Below are 12,346 nucleotides of genomic sequence, written 5' to 3' on the forward strand. Positions count from 1 at the left end.
ATCATATCTGTCATTGTGCTTCTGTAATTGCTTTGTTTACTGATTTTGCAGTTTGCTATGACTGATCGGCCAACTGGCAAGCACTATGGCGAGTTCCTCTCGAAGCTCTCTCCCATTGAATGTTTGCAGTCACACACCAAGAAGGTGGTTCTTCATGAGTTCCGAGGGGATCTAAGTGAGGTGGTATTCCTTCAGCACCTAACGCAGAGAGTGAATCAGCTGCAGAACCTGACCATTGTTTTGTCTAAGGATATACTACTTTCAGTGGATGACATGAAAGTTGTACTGAGGGAGTTAGCTAGACCACAGTGGGCGTCTAAATCATGTACCATTCTGCTTGTGGGGCCTAAGCATGCTTGGAACTTCCACGAGGCATCTGATCTTTCGACTGATGACCCTTTTGATTCAGAACATGGACAAGAGTTCTTCTGCTTCACTAAAGAAGGGGGGTCAGACAGTTTGGAAACGTCTGTGAAGTATGTATGAACGTATCATAGGGTCAATTAGACGATAACCATTTTAGGCTGTTGGACTATGTGGTTATATGTTCCTTGATCAAACTTGCTTTTTAGGGAAATATTACTGTTCTGAAGCTATATAAGATAATAACTGCCATGTGTGCCAGAAGCCCAGAAGTGTCGAAGTTCATGGAATGATGGTTTGCTCAGAAGACCATCACTACTTGTTATGTTATCTAGACATCTACGTTTGATGATATTACCTTGCTTTCTGTGGCTTGATTGTCAAAGAATATTAAGTTGGTGTCATGTCAGGCAATATATTTCTTAAATCTTAAGCATTATTGTCTTTGTCAGGATTTCCCTTTGAATTTGTTATATTCATCCTAGGGTACCATTTATATCTAGCTCATTATACATTCTGGGTTATCTTTGTTAATTCTTACAAAGTCAACTACTCCCTCTGTTCCAAATTGTAGGTCGTTTTAGCAAATCTAGATGCATAATTTTTTATATGCATCTAGACGTAGTGTTTATCTAGGTGCATAGCAAAATCTATGTATCTAGATTTGCCAAAACAACCTACAATTTGGAACGGAGGGAGTATCATCAGGAGTGAAAACCAGTTCTACATTTATGGACAAGATATAGGTTGCGGATGAACTGCTTATGGACAATTTTATTTGTTGCTGGTGCCTTTTTGTTTAGTACCTTTCATTTCATGAGCTTGACCAATTATGAGTTTATTAGGACAAATGGATGAATAAAGCTTATGTTTAGGTCCAGTGCTAGCATATATAGGTGATTGGCCTGGCTCAGGTTCTGATCAGGCAATTGCTTATTGATCAACTGCAGACTGAGCAGCTAAAACTGTGGTCGTGCTGTTTTGCCTCACCATTTGTTTGTTCAATGATGTTCTTACTTTTGCACTCTTGACCTAACATACTTCACCGTGTGTTTCTTTTGTTCCCTGCTGTTGACCAGCTACTGTCAAAGTTCTGTTTTGGTGTGGGGCATTTGCTTTTTTCTGAATAAAACTATTACAAGTTTTGCAATTCCATTTTTCTTGGTAGGTACAGTTGCTTATTGCAACTAAACTTCATTTTCAACTTTAACTACACTCAGTTGACTGGTGCTTGAGTTGTGCTATCCACACCTGCAATCTGTTGGTCATCTTCAGTGTTATTTCACTAGTATCATCCTTCACCTGAACACATATACCGGCCTTTTTTGATAATCTAGTCTCTTGCTGGCATGTTGGATGGATGCTATTTCCAGTTTAATTTGTTTGGAGAGCTTATTCCATGAGATGTATACTACCATTGTTTGCGCTCTGATCTAATTTGCTTTTTCATCAAGAAATCAATCAATGCTGAATCATGTTAGCTGTGATCTGCAAAACTGGTACTGAGCCTATGAATATCAAGATTGATCGAGCACCTGAGCTGCGTGTGCTTGGTTACTTGGAGCCAAGAGTTCACAAACTGCAGATTGCCAACGTTGTCATCAATGTATTAGTCTGACATATCTTTCAGTATGGAAGTTTTATTTACCCATGTTGGTTTCTCAGTACAACAACAACATAGCCTTTTTTCCCAAGCAAGTTGGGGTAGGCTAGAGATGAAACCCGAAAGAAATAAGTTCAAGGTTCAGTCACATTGATAGCTAGTCTCCAAGCGCTCCTATCCAAAGCTACCTCTTTAAAGATATTCCAATCCTTAAGGTCTCTCTTAACCGACTCATCCCACGTCAGTTTAGGTCTACCTCTACCCCTCTTTACATTATCGACCCGCTCAAGAACCCCATTACGCACCGGCGCCTCAGGAGGCCTTCGTTGGACATGTCCAAACCATCTCAGCCGATGCTGGGTAAGTTTCTCCTCAATTGGTGCCACCCCGACCCTATCCCGAATAACTTCGTTCCGGACTCTATCCCTCCTTGTGTGCCCGAATAACTTCGATGATGTTGGTTTCTCAGTGATCCATAGAATTTCCTCTTGTATATTGCATTGCATGCTGAGACAAAGGCAACAAGCCCAAGTTCCTCTGTCCCCAGTGTCAAGATCTTGGCTTTAAAGGCAAATTTTGGTGTCTTCATTCTTCAAGGAGGTCAATATGCTGCCTAGCTTCCTCAGATGCATTCCAAACATTGATACTCTGCACATTGAGGTGACGTACATGCATTCATCCCGTTTGTCATTGGCAATCACATCATCGATTGCTGACATTAGAATGCTTGGTGCATGATTAATCTGTGCCTGAATTCCTCCCTGATTTTGCAGTCTGCTGTAGATGGTGAAGCAACAGGCAGTCATGGCGCGAAGCCCATTGTATTCAATGTCTGAAGTCAACCGTCGAAAAAATTGTTATCCATGAATTCCGAGGGGACCGAAGTGAGTTTGAATTCCTAAAGATCATCGCCAAGTATGCGAAGAAGCTGCAGGCTTTGCTGCTGGTGTTGACCACAGAGAAATTTGCTTCAGCGGAAGAGGTGGATAGGATAACTCACGAACTGGGGGCTATAGGTGGAAGTAAATGGGCAGCCGACAAATGCTTGGTGTTGCTGTTGGGGCCTGATGTAAAGAACTTTTGGTCCTTCCGTAGAGCATCTGATCTATCCGTGGGAGAGCCGTTTAATTGATGAACTTCAAGCTGGCTACATATTCCATGATTTATGACCATTTCGAGAGCATTTATTCTTGATTCTGTTGCAGTCTCAGAATATCCAACTTGCTCACTATACTTTGTTGGTGTTTCTTTTATGGTGACAGTCATGAATTGTTGTAAGCATTGAAGTCAGCAATGCTATTTGGTCCCTTGGAAAGACTGTATTAACATGTCTACTTTCCAGACTTTTTGCGATGGGGGCCTAATTTAGTAGCTGATCGAAATTCCATCATTCTATGGGTATACGGTTGGATCTGATAGGAGCAATATATAATTAATATTGGGAAATTGCATTGTTTTCATTTCTGGTTTAGTCATGCATGGACTTCTGCCAATTTTGTTTATGATCAGAGTTACCTATAGTCTTTCTGAATTTTGATTTCGTCTTCTGAAATTTCATTTCCTTGTTCACAAGAAAAGTTTCACTTATGTTGGGAAATTACCTGTGATTCCTGAACGACTTTTGACATGTGTTGCGTAATTACCTCGGCTCGATGTTTATCCTTGGATCTATTATTGTGTGGAGAGATTAGGATCTTCCCTACACTGGTAGACATAAGCCATCACGACCTGGCCAGGTCTGAGGGAAGACTTGTGCTCCACTGGAATGAGCCGAAGTTCCAGGACTGTGTTCTTGATGTAAAAGTTTGCTTGCTCTGGAAACCCATGTTTGCAGTTACTTGTGTGTCTTTTGTTTATGTGACACTACCATTCAACAAAAAGATGGGGAGAGATGAGTTGAACATGGGTGGTGGACAGCAAGGGTAAACCATACTACCGTAGCAAAGCAAGCATATGGAACAGGGCAGCAAGGTTGGCTGAATGAAGAGCGCGCGGGCCAGGGAGATGCGCATCCTCCAACCGCCACTGACCTTGGTGGCCTTCACCTGGCTGGCCTGGTCGAAGCCCAGCCCCGCAAGGATCTTGGAAGCGCGCGCCCGGGCCGGGCGGCATCAGAGCCGTGGAGGTTGAGCTTCTCATACACCTCGGCGAGACGGTCGTCGTCCTCGGCATCGCTAGCTAGAGGCCTCGAGCCTATCGCGCTCTTCGCGGAGCGCTGTGAGCTCCTCGTCGGCCGCGACCACCGCCTCGATTGCCGGCCGTGCGCAGTCGCTGGCGACCTCCTGGTCCACGAGACGAAGCATGTCGATGTCCCGCGGCACCCGGGAGCTTCCGCTTCCGCAGCGCGAGCTGCTTCAGCAGGCTGGACGCGCCGTCGAGCAGCTTCGCGCCGGCCGCGGACACGGAGAAGTTGTCGAGCACGATGTGTCCCTTCCCCGGTGTTGTCCGCAGCCCCGCGCTCTCCACCCGCTGGCGCCGGCGCGGCGCTCGGGGTCTACGGCAGCCCTGCCTGTTGAGTGTTGAGGATCTCCTCCCCGTAAACCTCCCAGCTCAGAGACGACGACGACGCGCCCCGTTGAGGCGTTGACACGCGGCTTCCCCCGGCATCCTCCGTCCGCTGCGCCAACGCCCCGCCGCGTCGAGCTCGGCTCCCGGACGTTCCCGGAGCCGCACAAGAAGTTCTAAGTATCAAGGACAAAATGGACATTTAACATTCATCTCATGACACTCTGCAGCGCCACATCAGCATAGGGACACGTTTGGGTCAAAAACGTGAGTTCAGGAACCATATTGACCCTTTTGAAAGTTTGAGACGAACTTGACCCCTTGTAAAAAGTGTGAGGACCATTTTGGCTATTTTGTCTAGAAAAATATAGCAACAACTATACTATCTAACATATGCACTATCAACATATATTTTATGATGGATTCAATGAAGCAAATTCGGTATCGTAAATGTTATTATTTTTTTCCTATAAATTTGGTCAAAATTTGCTAAATTTGACTTAGAACAAACCAAATACAGGCCTCGTTTAGATCCAAACTTCAAAATTCCAAAATATTTGTAAAACGTCGCATGGTATACTAAATGTAGTTGAAAAAAAATTGTATTACACAAATAGATTGTAAATCGCGAGACGAATCTAATAAACCTAATTAGGTCGTGATTAGCCACTAAATTGCTATAGTAAAACTACAGTAAACATTTGCTAATTATAAATTAATTAGGCTCACTAGACTCGTAATTTACAGACGAGTTTTGTAATTAATTTTTTGATTAGTCTATATTTAATACATCAAATATAAAAAGATTCTTTTTCAAAATTCCAAAAGAGAGGAACTAAACACACCCACAACATGCAAATAAAAATAGTAGTTACCAGCACTGAATAGATACGAGACCCTAAAATGGTGGTATACTGCAGAGCTGCATGGAATTAGGCCCCCACTAGGCCACTAGTTAGTTGTAAAATCAACAGGAGATTCATAAATACAGGCAGAGTGAACGACATTTGAAAGACAGAAAAATGACAAATGCTTCATGATGAAAATCTGAAGCAACAAGGAGCATAATAAGTTAGAAGCCTTAACCCACAGGTTTGGAAGGCTGATTAAACAGACTGCCGCAAAGAAAGTACAACTAGCACTCTTTCTTCCAGCATCTGAATTTATGCTAAACCAACATAGCTTGCATCACCGCAATGGTGCTCACATCACAATAAAAGAAACCAGAATAACCATAGGATCACAAGGGTAGTAATACCAAATTATCAAGTACATCAACCATCAACATAGTCTCAGTTCTGCGAAACTTCAGCACTATGCTTCTCATGCTACATGTGCTACTAGGAACCTGCACTGTCTTCAGAAAAATACATGCCAACAGTCTGAAACAGTTACTCGGAACAGAACACTATACTTGTAGACAATTCTAGCTTGGACCATGAGACATACAGTCGTGCTGGGTTCAGCAGCAGCAATAAAAAGGGTCAGCAACATCCAAATCAGATGCTACTTGGCTGCTCCAACGACTACCACCACGATGGATAGGGCTCTCGGAGATCACCAGTCTACAGTTTCCAGCCCTTTTCACAGATAATAGATCCTTAATCAGTTTGGCAGCCGCATTGTCCCCTGAAGAGAGACTACCTTCGACAAATAAAATGACCATCTCCTGCAGCACCCACGCATTCTCCAGGATGAACTTCAGGAAGGCAAGCTCACTACGCTCCCCACGGTACTCATGGAAAACCATCTCCCTGATGTGTGACTGCACGCATTCGATGCTACTGTTCTCTTTCCAGAATTTGTGATTGAGCTTACCAGCTGGTTGATCAGTTTCCTCAGACTGCAAACCAAATCAATTGATGGTTCAGCTACTTAGTAATGGATCTTGGATCATACAGCTCAGCAGCAACCAAATGAAGGTGATACAATTGCACGCCAATATAACCAAGTAGTGGTTCAATTCACCTTGATATGCAGTGTCTCTATGTTGGGAAAGCATCTGAGGAAGCAGGGAATCATCTTGGCTTCATTGCGAACTCCAAAATGCACCTCCAAGGCCAATGTCTTGACACTTGGGACGATGGTTCCTGGGCTTGCCCTTGTCTCAGCCTGCAATAATTCATACAATTTTGCAATGAACTCCACACAATCTTTGATGCATCGATGAAACTAAACTAGTAATCATCGCTGAAAGGAAGGGAAAAATGAGGGAACAGTACCTTAATGATGGTGTTGCCAACCTCAAGAACATGTACTCCAGGCATCAAGTATCCCACAGATCGCAGCTTGGGTGCATGGCCGAACTTGATCCTGGTGCGAACTTTGTCAACGCTTACCGTGTCCCACAGGAGGAGCCGCTCCAGACGCGGAGCGTCCACCACGGAGACGTCATGGACAATGGACACGCACAGCTGCACACACCGCAGGCTGCGGCTGATGATGCGGAGGTTCACATCCTTCTGGCTCAAGTAGACCACAAGGGTCTGGAGGATGGGGCTCCTGGCGAGGAGGAAGTTGAGGTCCCTGCCCTCCATGGCGATGCAGCAGAGGCCGAGCTCAAGCAGGTGGGGGAACGCCGTGCCGCGCGGGAGAGCCGAGGTGTCAGGGAACCTCCAAGCCCCGAGGTAGAGACGCTTGACGGGGGCGAGGCTGAAGATCGTGGCGGGGAGGGGAAAGTCGAGCGGCCAGGGGCGGTTAACGAAGACGAACTCCTCGACGCCCTTGACGGCGAGGAGGTGGAGCCAGAGCGCGAGCTCGGCTCGGTGCGAGCCCATGGAGCTGCGGGTGAGGTTGACGCAGCGGAAGGGGCCCCGGTGGGCCTCCAGGACGCGGTACACCGCGGCGGTGACGGAGCCGGAGCCGGAGCCTGAGCCTGCGCGCAGCGGTGCGTCCTCGCCGCCGGCCGGTTGGAGGAGGTGGGCGTCGACGAGTACGAGCGGCGCGGAGCGCCAGAGCGGGCGCCAGCGCGAGGAGAGCACGGAGGTGCGGGCGGCGTCCTTGGCGGGGAGGCGCGAGACGACGTTGCGGAGGATCGCGTCGGGGAGAGCGCTGAGGCGGTCCTCGGAGCCGCCGCCGGGGGGCGAGGAGTGGACGGAGAAGGAGGCGGCGGCGGAGACGGGCGGGCAGGGGAGAAAGCTGTGCAGGAGGCCGTAAATGTAGTCCATGCCGGGGTTCAACATCTCCGCGCTCGCGCCGTCACTCGCCATCGCGTGCAGCATCGCCTCCATTGTGATCCGCGGCGGCGGGGGCTGCCGCTCCATGGCGTCCAATTGCTCCGTTGGGGACGGCTGGACGGGACGACCGGGCGAGGCTTTTGGTTTGGGGAATGGGGATTGGGGAGTTGGGGAGTAGCGAGCAGCGAGCCCGCTGTTGCTTGGGGTGGCGGCGGCGGCGTGTGGGGGCTGGGAGGTTGGGGACTAGTGGGGAGTGGCCGAGTGGGGATCACCGGATCAGCCAAGACAGCCAACCGCCTAGGGTTTCGACTTGGGAACATAGGTATAGCTCAAAAACAGTGAAAATTGTTTCTCGTTATGAATGTAAAAGAAGGTAAAAAAGATATCCAACATTCTATCTCACCCCCCACCCCCCCCAAAAAATCCATCTCAAAATTGAGAGATTGGGACTGGCCTACACCCCTTGCAAATTTTTCTTAATATGTGCAGCTCTTCTGCGTATTCGAGAGACGAAAAAACTATTCAGCGCGTATATTATATTATAATATTTTTCTCAAACTAGATTGTATTTGAACTTATTGGATAGTTAGCATCTCCAAGAGTTTCTAATATTTTTTTCTCCAAAACTTATTTGCCAACTCTCCAAATAGGTACAGGGAGACAAAAGGAGTCTATCTCCAATAGTTTCATATTTTTATTCCAAAAAATGAGAAGTTGTGACCACACAAGGATAATTCCACGAGAAACTTCCATGACTGGCGGACATGGTTGGCAGACATGAGCTTCTTGCAGGTTAGATTGCCAGTAATTTAGGACACGAGAGGTCTTGGAATTTGGAGGAAAAGAAAGAGGACGACGAGAGAATTTCGTTTTACCTCTTACTTGCACCGGTGATGCACCGTGGTGAACGGAATCGGTGCGGGAAGAAGTGGCGGCGGGCGCAGTCCATGGCGGACAGGGCAACGACGGCGGCAACGGCGATGGCCATAGAAATTAAACGCTAAATTCTAACGTGAGAAACACCAAAATAATGGATTGGATCCATATCGCAAAAGGAGGGATGGTGCGGAGAAGAAGACGACGTGACAAAAAAAAAGTCACAGGGAGGGACGATGGGGAGCGACGGAGGCGTGCGTATTTTTACACACAAGAGAATCCAATTTGCCAATTGTTAGGAGATGGGGAATTAGGATGGGAAACTATTGTAGAGTAGTTTTTGATTTTTTTCTTCCAAAAAATAAGGATGGGGAAGAGAAATAGTGTCAGACCCGGGGCAGCGGGACTGCTCATAGGCATAGAATGTTCTAGAGTAAGGGATAGCTCATGGATGTACCTTACCTCTTTTTGTAACTACCCGAATAGGCATAGAACTAGCTGCAGTACAGAGGAAACTACCCGATTGTGTTGTAGTAGGACTACAACTGTACTCGGCTAGGACTTTCCATGTAATCCTGTCCCCCGGATATATAAGGGCGGGCAGGGACCCCCTCCAAACAATCATCTACACCTAAGTCAATAGAAACCACCACACAGGACGTAGGGTATTACGCAACTCGCGGCCCGACCTGTCTAAATTCTTGTGTTCCTTGCACCATCGAGTTCCAGAGCCGTCGATCCCTACCTACAAACCCTACTGCTAAGGGTACCCCTGAGCAGGTTTGGCGGTAAACACCGACAGCTGGCGCGCCAGATAGAGGACTCGGCGAGTTCATCGGCGAGTTCGATGGCCACTTTCGCTTTCAGCACCATGACGCCTCCCAGAGGCGTCACCTTCATCTTAACCAACTCTCCCAAGACGAAGAGCTCCACGTCGGAAGACTCCAACAAGCTCGCCAGATCTCATGATCGCGGCGTTATGTTGCTTCCCGACCTTGCCAAGGAGATCGAGCCAAAACTCGAAATCAACTCGAGTTCTACTCGGACTCAGATTGATCTCAAACCGAAATTCACTCGGATTGGGACTCTTATCGCACAACCCGTCTTTGGTTTGTGCAATTCATCGTCTGTTTACAAACAGATGATGAGATCCTCCTATGAAAATAGCTTGGATCGCCTACTTCACGTCGAAAACCAATCAGCCACCGCTAGCCGGGAGGCACCCGTTTTTGACGTCTATCCAGATCCAGTCGAGTCATCCCAAGACAGCCTGGATTTCATCACCAATGCGCTGGCTAAGATGCAACTCAAATCTTGCCGAGATCATACTCTCGCAGAACTACTCGACAACCTGCGAGAAGTCGCCAGCATTGATGATCTCCCGTTTCAACACGGCACTCCCCTCGAAACTGAGAGGGAAACTGGCTCCGGTGGAACTGTCCTAGCAGATTATGAATCTGACCTGGAAAGCTTCTCTCACGAGCGTTTGGTTCCGGTAATCATCCAGCCCGGAGGTACTCCAAGTCACCATGATCCAAACGAAGCCTTGGATCAGATCTCAGCAGACAACCTGACCCAGGACGCTCCAGCTGATGAAGACGAAGTCACTCGTACAACCCGCAGGGAAAGGAATCAACGTAAAGAAGTGCGCAGGACTCGTGCGGCCGAACGTGCTCATCTCCCGCCACGCAACCTCAACAACAAATTCAACAATGCTACGGATCCCATCTTCAGAACACCGATCGCCGCAATGACAGAAGCAACCCTGCGACTCATGACGATGCCCCAGAATCCCGAGTTGGAACGAGTCATAAATCTCACCAAAAATGCTGTTGAACAACTCGAGAAACAGAACCCCCTGTCCTCGCTTCACGGTACGCGATCAAGAGCTACCGCAACAGCAATACCTCAAGCAAGCCGTACCCCCGGAGGCCACCAGCGTCAACAGCAGCAGAACCGAAGAAACCAAGAAGATCAGGAAGCTGCGAGTAGTCATCGCCCCAGAGGTGGCCAACCACAAGCAAATCAAGCTCCTGGCCCTCGGCCAAACCGCAACAACAACAACCGTGGGAACAACAGGGAAGAGGTAGCCGATTCCATCGTGGACACACGGGACATCATCAACGCAAAATGCAGAGCACAGCTTGCAGACAACTCCGATCGTTTCCCTGCCCTCAGCAGTGTCTTCGACAACGTCGAGTACCCAAAGGATTTCAAGCCGACAAACATCCAGAAGTACGATAGTAAGCAAGACCCTGCTCAATGGTTACGTTTATATTCGACCGCTGTTAGTGTTGCAGGTGGAGACACCAACACCAAGGTCCTCTACTTCCCGATGGCCCTGGAGCCAGCACCCCTCACGTGGATCGAAAGCTTGGCGCGCGAGTCCATTCACTCGTGGGATGACCTCAAGAAGGCCTTCATCGACAACTTCCAAGGGTCGCTACACCATGTAGCTACTCGACATGCCTTGTCCATGTGCAAGCAAGAACAAGGCGAGTCGATCAGATCCTACGTCAAGCGCTTCTTCGACACAAGAGCCACCATCCCCAACGTCGCCGACGACGACGTCATCGACTACTTCCAGAGCGGCATCACCGTCCAATCACTATACCGCGACTTTGGGCGTAATCGGCCCAAAACAGTGGTAGATCTACAAGACATGATGCAGCGCTGGGCCGATAAATAGGAGCAAGAACACAGTCGCTTTCCCCGCCGCAACAACGACAATAACGGGAAGTGCCACAACGATCATGGAGGGCCCAGCAACCAGCGAGATCCTACGCGTAAGCGTAAGCCTGACGACACTGTCGGCACCATGGATCGCACACCGCGTGGTAAGAAGGGCGACAAACCACAGGACCAGTTCGACAAGATACTTCACAATGAAAGATGTCCAATCCACCCCAAGAGCAACCACTCGATGTGGGAGTGCACGATACTGCGCAAATTCTTCCAGTCGACACCTGCAACTACTCCAAAGAAAGAACAAGACAAAGATGATGAAGACGACAAGAAAGACCGTGATGGTTTTCAACAACAGCAAAATGTCGTCAACGTCATATTTGGAGGAGACTCTAGCTTTTCCAAGCGAGCTCAGAAGCTCCTACTCAGAGAGATCCTCTCAGTCGAACCAGCAATTCAGAGGCCACTCAAATATAGCGAGGTCCCCATTGCCTTCTCCAGAGAGGATCAGTGGACCAGCTTCTCTGAACCTAGAAAGTTCCCGCTAGTACTCGATCCAGTCGTTCAGGGCTCCAAGCTTACTCGAGTACTCATCGACGGTGAAAGTGGGCTCAATCTAATCTTTGCAAGCACATTGGTAAAGATGGGCCTCAACTATATGAGTCTGCTTACTCCAAGCAAGGCTCCGTTCTACGACATCATCCCCGGAAATTCTTCTACTCCAATTGGCTCGGTTACCCTCCCAGTCACATTTGGTACAGAACAGAACTTCCGGACAGAGTACATCAAATTTGAAGTAGCTGACTTCGAGTCCTCATATCATGCTATCTTGGGAAGACCTGCACTAGCCAAGTTCATGGCAGTGCCACACTATGTCTACCTGCTCCTCAAGATGCCAGGCAACACATGAGTCCTTTCACTACGGGGAGACCTCCTCAAATCCTTCGAGTGCGACAAGGAAGCAATAGATCATATTTCTACTATCCGGGTTCCTAGCTCTGTCAGCGAAATACTTGCCGCTGCTAAAGAACTCTCACTCAAGGAGTCGATGCCTTCCAAGAAGCCAAGCCAATCATCGGTTAAACCAACCAACGGTGTGGGCACTAAGACTATCCAGCTACAAGAGGGAGACGACTCC

At 48.1% G+C, this 12,346-nt stretch overlaps 1 protein-coding gene across 1 annotated transcript; it reads right to left on the reverse strand.

Moving 5' to 3' along the window:
* Positions 1–5,692: 5,692 nt before the first annotated feature.
* Positions 5,693–7,858, reverse strand: LOC120710659 (F-box/FBD/LRR-repeat protein At5g22660-like). Its single transcript, XM_039996273.1, has 3 exons — positions 6,694–7,858; positions 6,440–6,583; positions 5,693–6,314 (listed from the first exon to the last, which is right to left on the reverse strand). The coding sequence occupies exons 1-3, from the start codon at positions 7,732–7,734 to the stop codon at positions 5,934–5,936; spliced, it is 1,566 nt and encodes a 521-aa protein (XP_039852207.1). The 5' UTR covers positions 7,735–7,858; the 3' UTR covers positions 5,693–5,933.
* Positions 7,859–12,346: the final 4,488 nt, after the last annotated feature.

Source organism: Panicum virgatum, chromosome 5K (genome assembly GCF_016808335.1).
Source record: "Panicum virgatum strain AP13 chromosome 5K, P.virgatum_v5, whole genome shotgun sequence".
Classification (NCBI taxonomy): Eukaryota; Viridiplantae; Streptophyta; class Magnoliopsida; order Poales; family Poaceae; genus Panicum; species Panicum virgatum.

Bases quoted from the DNA above. Each gene is read 5' to 3' on its own strand.
- LOC120710659 (XM_039996273.1), bottom strand. From the start codon at position 7,734: ATGGAGCGGCAGCCCCCGCCGCCGCGGATCACAATGGAGGCGATGCTG. The intron at 6,584-6,693 runs GTACTGTTCCCT...GAATTATTGCAG, and splicing joins TTGGCAACACCATCATTAAG to GCTGAGACAAGGGCAAGCCC. The intron at 6,315-6,439 runs GTGAATTGAACC...TTTGGTTTGCAG, and splicing joins TAGAGACACTGCATATCAAG to TCTGAGGAAACTGATCAACC.